We start from the raw sequence: 6,328 nt of genomic DNA, 5'->3' as shown, positions 1-6,328 counted from the left end.
AATATCATGATGTCTATAATTTTTTTTGTTGTTTTTGGGGGGTTTTTTTGTACTAGGCGGGCCTCTCACTGCTGTGGCTTCTCCCGTTGCGGAGCACAGGCTCCGGACGCACAGGCCCAGCGGCCATGGCCCACGGGCCCAGCCGCTCCGCGGCACGCGGGATCCTCCGGGACCGGGGCACGAACCCGTGTCCCCTGCATCGGCAGGCGGACTCCCAACCACTGCGCCACCAGGGAAGCCCGCATGATGTCTATAATTTTGTATCACAGCACTTCAGTGAAAAATATGTAAGTCAAATATGGCAAAATATTAATAATCATTAAATCTAAGTAGTGGGTACATGGAGATTCATTCTATTATTCTGCTTTCCTGCATGGTTAATTTTCTGCATAATAAAAAAAGTTATAAAACACCCCTATCCCTCTCCAATCCTATTGCATCTCACTGAATGGCTTCCCCATACATCTAGTTGCTGAAAACAAAATCCTCAGTGTGGTCGTGGATGACCCTCACTTCCTCATACTTCCACCTCTGATCCACCAGCATTTACACTCTCCAGGATTTTTTTAAGCATCTACTATGTGCCAGGCACTAACATCCCCCATGGGCCAAGCACAGCCTAGATGCCTATGGGGAAGGAGAGCAAATGCTCAGGACCAAAAGCCTGAGGTCACCGACCCCATCAGTTTCTTCTCAATCTGCCATCTCCGTTCCCCCTTACCTCTCTGACCCCACCACCACCTACCTTCTTCTCATACACCTGCCGCAGCCATGCTGGCCTCCATCCTTCCTGGAACATACTGGGTAAGGTCCCCCAAGGGCAGAGCTGTGCTTTAACTGTTCCCTCTTTTTCATTCTTTTGCCAGATTTCTGCATGGTTCACCTGCTCATCTCCTCCAAGACATCAGACATCACCTCTACAAGGCCTTCCAACCACGCTGTTTGAAATTGCAACAGCTCATCCTCAGCACTTCCAACCCCCTTTCCCTGCTCGCCTTTTTCCTAGGCACTTTCCACCATGCTGTATACTTGATTTGCTGATTGCATTTATTTGTCTTTCTCCCCCAGCTAGAATGCAAGGTTCATGAACCCAGGGACTTGGCTGTTGTTTTCACTGTTGCACCCTAGGCCATCAACGCCTGGGATATCATAGATTCTCAGTACATATTTGATGAATGAATCCTGACAACCACGCTGTAAGGTGGGTTCCATTCTCCTTCATTTCATAGGTTCAGAGAGGAGAGGTGACTTGCCCAAGATCACACAGCAAACACGTGGCAGTACAGGTTCACGGCCTGTCCTCACATAGGAGCTTCCCATTCCCCCAGGAACTCAGACAGATCAAAGCTTGAATTCTGGCTCTGCCCTGCCTGGCCATGTCTTTACTTCCTGGCTGTCTTTTCCCTCCCAGGCTTCCATCTGCCTCATCCCTACTTAAATGGGAGGACTGAACGAGGTGATGCAACAGGAAGCGTGGCTCACGGGAGACTCTCAGGGAGCCCGAGACTCTACCGCCCTCCCTGGGGGGCCGGGCCCACCTTGACCTGGGCGTAGAAGCTGCCCAGGCTGCAACAGACACGGCACTCGAGCATGGTGTCATCGTTGTTGTGGGCATAGCGCAGGGCCTTCTCGAAGCTCTCCAGGGCCTTCTGGAAGAGGCTGAGGCCCAGGAAGGCGTTGCCCATGCTCAGGCTGACCTGGCCTCCGAGCTGGGTGGCTGCCCGGGTGCCGGGCAGGCCGAGGCAGGTCTTGCAGTAGGAGATGGTCTTGTGAAACTCGCACAGCTTCTCGTTGCTGCGCGCCAGGTTCAGGTAGCTCTCCAGGAGGAAGTCGGCATCCTCCAGCTCCCGAGCCGTGTCGATCTGTACCACAGCAAACTGCCCGCCAGGGTGGCAGGCCGGGAGTATCAGAAAATGGTCTTTTTTTTTTTTTTTCCAGAAATGCATACAGAATTACTTCGGGGTAAAATATCATGATGTCTATAATTTTTTTTGTTGTTTTTGGGGGGTTTTTTTGTACTAGGCGGGCCTCTCACTGCTGTGGCTTCTCCCGTTGCGGAGCACAGGCTCCGGACGCACAGGCCCAGCGGCCATGGCCCACGGGCCCAGCCGCTCCGCGGCACGCGGGATCCTCCGGGACCGGGGCACGAACCCGTGTCCCCTGCATCGGCAGGCGGACTCCCAACCACTGCGCCACCAGGGAAGCCCGCATGATGTCTATAATTTTGTATCACAGCACTTCAGTGAAAAATATGTAAGTCAAATATGGCAAAATATTAATAATCATTAAATCTAAGTAGTGGGTACATGGAGATTCATTCTATTATTCTGCTTTCCTGCATGGTTAATTTTCTGCATAATAAAAAAAGTTATAAAACACCCCTATCCCTCTCCAATCCTATTGCATCTCACTGAATGGCTTCCCCATACATCTAGTTGCTGAAAACAAAATCCTCAGTGTGGTCGTGGATGACCCTCACTTCCTCATACTTCCACCTCTGATCCACCAGCATTTACACTCTCCAGGATTTTTTTAAGCATCTACTATGTGCCAGGCACTAACATCCCCCATGGGCCAAGCACAGCCTAGATGCCTATGGGGAAGGAGAGCAAATGCTCAGGACCAAAAGCCTGAGGTCACCGACCCCATCAGTTTCTTCTCAATCTGCCATCTCCGTTCCCCCTTACCTCTCTGACCCCACCACCACCTACCTTCTTCTCATACACCTGCCGCAGCCATGCTGGCCTCCATCCTTCCTGGAACATACTGGGTAAGGTCCCCCAAGGGCAGAGCTGTGCTTTAACTGTTCCCTCTTTTTCATTCTTTTGCCAGATTTCTGCATGGTTCACCCGCTCATCTCCTCCAAGACATCAGACATCACCTCTACAAGGCCTTCCAACCACGCTGTTTGAAATTGCAACAGCTCATCCTCAGCACTTCCAACCCCCTTTCCCTGCTCGCCTTTTTCCTAGGCACTTTCCACCATGCTGTATACTTGATTTGCTGATTGCATTTATTTGTCTTTCTCCCCCAGCTAGAATGCAAGGTTCATGAACCCAGGGACTTGGCTGTTGTTTTCACTGTTGCACCCTAGGCCATCAACGCCTGGGATATCATAGATTCTCAGTACATATTTGATGAATGAATCCTGACAACCACGCTGTAAGGTGGGTTCCATTCTCCTTCATTTCATAGGTTCAGAGAGGAGAGGTGACTTGCCCAAGATCACACAGCAAACACGTGGCAGTACAGGTTCACGGCCTGTCCTCACATAGGAGCTTCCCATTCCCCCAGGAACTCAGACAGATCAAAGCTTGAATTCTGGCTCTGCCCTGCCTGGCCATGTCTTTACTTCCTGGCTGTCTTTTCCCTCCCAGGCTTCCATCTGCCTCATCCCTACTTAAATGGGAGGACTGAACGAGGTGATGCAACAGGAAGCGTGGCTCACGGGAGACTCTCAGGGAGCCCGAGACTCTACCGCCCTCCCTGGGGGGCCGGGCCCACCTTGACCTGGGCGTAGAAGCTGCCCAGGCTGCAACAGACACGGCACTCGAGCATGGTGTCATCGTTGTTGTGGGCATAGCGCAGGGCCTTCTCGAAGCTCTCCAGGGCCTTCTGGAAGAGGCTGAGGCCCAGGAAGGCGTTGCCCATGCTCAGGCTGACCTGGCCTCCGAGCTGGGTGGCTGCCCGGGTGCCGGGCAGGCCGAGGCAGGTCTTGCAGTAGGAGATGGTCTTGTGAAACTCGCACAGCTTCTCGTTGCTGCGCGCCAGGTTCAGGTAGCTCTCCAGGAGGAAGTCGGCATCCTCCAGCTCCCGAGCCGTGTCGATCTGTACCACAGCAAACTGCCCGCCAGGGTGGCAGGCCGGGAGCGTCAGCCTGGACCCTGAGCCTTGGACCCGAGCCTCCGTCCCTCCAAGCCTCACAGCCCAAAGCCTCAGGCCCAGAGCGTCCACCCGCGGCCTCAGATGCGTTCCCTGCTCCCCAGTCCCAGAAGCCCCAGAAGCTGCAGCCCAGGAGCCTCCACCTCCCAAACACAGACCCACAGCTTTCACCTCTGCATCCTGAGCCTAGGTCTGCAGTCTCCACCACCCACCCATTCCCAGCCTCAAAGCTGGAGCCAGCGCCCCCTAGGCTCAGACTCAGAACCCCGAACAGGAAGGCTGGAACCTTGACTCTGAGACCTGGCCTTCAGCTCCCAGAACCCTGGGGCTGAGAACCTCAGTCTCAGAGCTTCAGACACCAGAGTTCAAGGCCACAGGCCCAAATCCAAAGCCAAGACCCAGTGGATTCAGAGCCTCAGGCCCCAGCCACTAGCCTGTGGGATACAGGGGAGCCTGGGGAGGCGGGAGGGGGGCTGGGAGGCCTGGGAGAAATCCCGCCCCGGCCCCGCCCTCCCAGCCCGGCCGCGGCGCTCCCACCTTCAGCATCTCCTTATAGCGGCCCATCTCCGAGTGGGCCGTGACCAGGCAGCCCAGCACGCGGAAACGCCCCACGAGGTCCGAGCTCTTCTCCAGCACCTTCGTCCACACCTGCAGCGCCTTCTCTGTCTGGTTAGACTGGTACAGCTGGAGCCCCTTCGCGATCTGCTGCTTCGTCTGGTCCTGCCCCATCCTCCCAGCGCCCCGAGCCTCCTCCAGAGAGACCCTGGTGGCTCCGTGCCTCTAGACACTCATGGCGGGGGGCCCACGGCGCCAGCTGCCCACCGAGCCCCCAGAAGGAGCAGGGCCTGGATGGAGAGCAGGCGCCACCCTGCGAACAAAGCTGGTCCGGCGCTGTCCGCAGCTGTCCCTGCCAGTTGGGGCCACGTGGCCACCAAGGAATGTCAGCCACAAGGTCACGCGGGCCTCGCCACACCCACCCCCGAGCTGGGAGGAAGGTGCCTGCCCCACCAGGCATCCCCTTGGGCGTCTCTTCAGCACCTCTGATACTGGCCCTGAGCCTCCTGGCCAGGCAGGCCCTCCCCGCAGCCTTGCCAAGGAGCCGCCTCCAGGGCTGGGCTGAGAGCTGGAAGAAGCAGGGATGAGGCTGGGCACACAGGCAGCGGGGAGGCTGGGGCCTCTCCCCATCACAACCTTCCCCCCAGACCCACCGACCCCAGGCTCTGTTCCTGTGAGTCACTGGGCGCCGAGGTCCCTTACCCGTGCACGTGCCCACACCTTCCCTACGTGTCCTAACTCACAGTACGACCCCAGCCAACAAGTCGTTCACCTCTCTGGGCCTCAGTTTCCTCATCTGTAAAATGAGGCTGCAATAGGCTAATAAACCCTAACCCACAGGCTTGCTATGAGCAGCACAGTGTGGTGGGTAACAGCGTGGACCCTGGAGCCAGGCTGCCAGGGTTTGAATTCTGACCCCGCCGTTTATTATCTGTATGGGCAGCGTGACTTTGGGCAGGAGAATGATGGTTCCTACTTTACTGGATTTTTTTTTTTTTTAAGATTTCTTTCTTTTTGATGTGGACCATTCTTTAAAGTCTTTATTGAATTTGTTACAATATTGCTTCTGTTTTATGTTTTGGCTTTTTGCCCACGAGCCATGTGGGACCTTAGCTCTCTGACCAGGGATCGAACCCATACCCCCTGCATTGGAAGGCGAAGTCTTAACCACTGGACTGCTGGAACTAAATGACTTAGTAATTGACAAGGACTGAGAACAGTGCCTGACACACAGGAAACACTATGTGACAATAAGCAAGAGGTCATCTAGAGCTGCCTCCGTATGCTCCATGGCAAACTGCCCATGAGGAACAGAAGTTGCTCTTTGAAGGTTTAAAAGATACCCAATTCCAATCCCAGTCCCAGTTTGAAAGGGTCCCTTACAATGAGTTTTAATGCCAGACACAGTGGAGAAGGGCAAAGTCTTATATAGGGAGCAGACCAGTGAAGTAAGTACTGGGGCTCATGGGGTTGAGAGAGGCTCCTGCCATCCCCAGCAGCTCGACTCACCCCATCTTTCTCTTCCCTCTCTGCAAACCAGACTCCTTCTTGCCCCAGGGCAAATTTGCCCTTTCAGAGTGGACACTGGCTTTTAGTATACAAGCATATCTCGCTTTATTGCACTTTGCAGATATTTCGTTTTTTACAAATTGAAGATTTGTGGCAAACCAGCGTCGAGCAAGTCTATCGGCACCATTTTTCCAACAACATATGCTCACTTCTTCTTGTCTCTGTGTCACATTTTGGCAATTCTCTTTTGGCAATTCTCATAATATGTCAAGCTCTTTCATTATTATTATGTTTCTTTTTTTTTTTTTTTTTTTTTTTTTTTTTTTTGTGGTACGTGGGCCTCTCACTGTTGTGGCCTCTCCCATTGCGGAGCACAGGCCCC

General features: G+C 54.1%; 2 protein-coding genes across 2 annotated transcripts in view; both read right to left on the bottom strand.

Moving 5' to 3' along the window:
• Positions 1-2,765, bottom strand: part of NDUFS3 (NADH:ubiquinone oxidoreductase core subunit S3) — a 6,210-nt gene extending 3,445 nt beyond the window's left edge. Inside the window, exons 1-2 of the mRNA XM_028500918.2 lie at positions 2,712-2,765; positions 1,539-1,877 (exon numbers count right to left, since the gene is read on the bottom strand). Coding sequence (XP_028356719.1) covers positions 1,539-1,877; positions 2,712-2,765 — 393 coding nt within the window. The remainder of the gene's footprint in view (positions 1-1,538; positions 1,878-2,711) is intronic.
• Positions 1,944-4,797, bottom strand: LOC114488014 (43 kDa receptor-associated protein of the synapse). The gene is made up of 2 exons (XM_028501441.2): positions 4,420-4,797; positions 1,944-3,843 (listed from the first exon to the last, which is right to left on the bottom strand). Exons 1-2 carry the CDS (start codon positions 4,609-4,611, stop codon positions 3,475-3,477), a joined length of 561 nt encoding a protein of 186 aa, XP_028357242.1. The 5' UTR covers positions 4,612-4,797; the 3' UTR covers positions 1,944-3,474.
• Between the last annotated feature and the right edge of the window lie 1,531 nt (positions 4,798-6,328).

Source organism: Physeter macrocephalus, chromosome 16 (genome assembly GCF_002837175.3).
Source record: "Physeter macrocephalus isolate SW-GA chromosome 16, ASM283717v5, whole genome shotgun sequence".
In the NCBI taxonomy this organism is placed as follows: Eukaryota; Metazoa; Chordata; class Mammalia; order Artiodactyla; family Physeteridae; genus Physeter; species Physeter macrocephalus.
Note: the sequence above shows the minus strand (reverse complement) of the source record. Positions and strands in the feature narration are given on the sequence as shown.

Coding starts and splice junctions, on each gene's coding strand:
- LOC114488014 (XM_028501441.2), bottom strand. CDS start 4,611: ATGGGGCAGGACCAGACGAAGCAGCAGATCGCGAAGGGGCTCCAGCTG. Junction 3,844..4,419: donor GCTATAAGGAGATGCTGAAG/GTGGGAGCGCCG, acceptor CCTGGCGGGCAG/TTTGCTGTGGTACAGATCGA.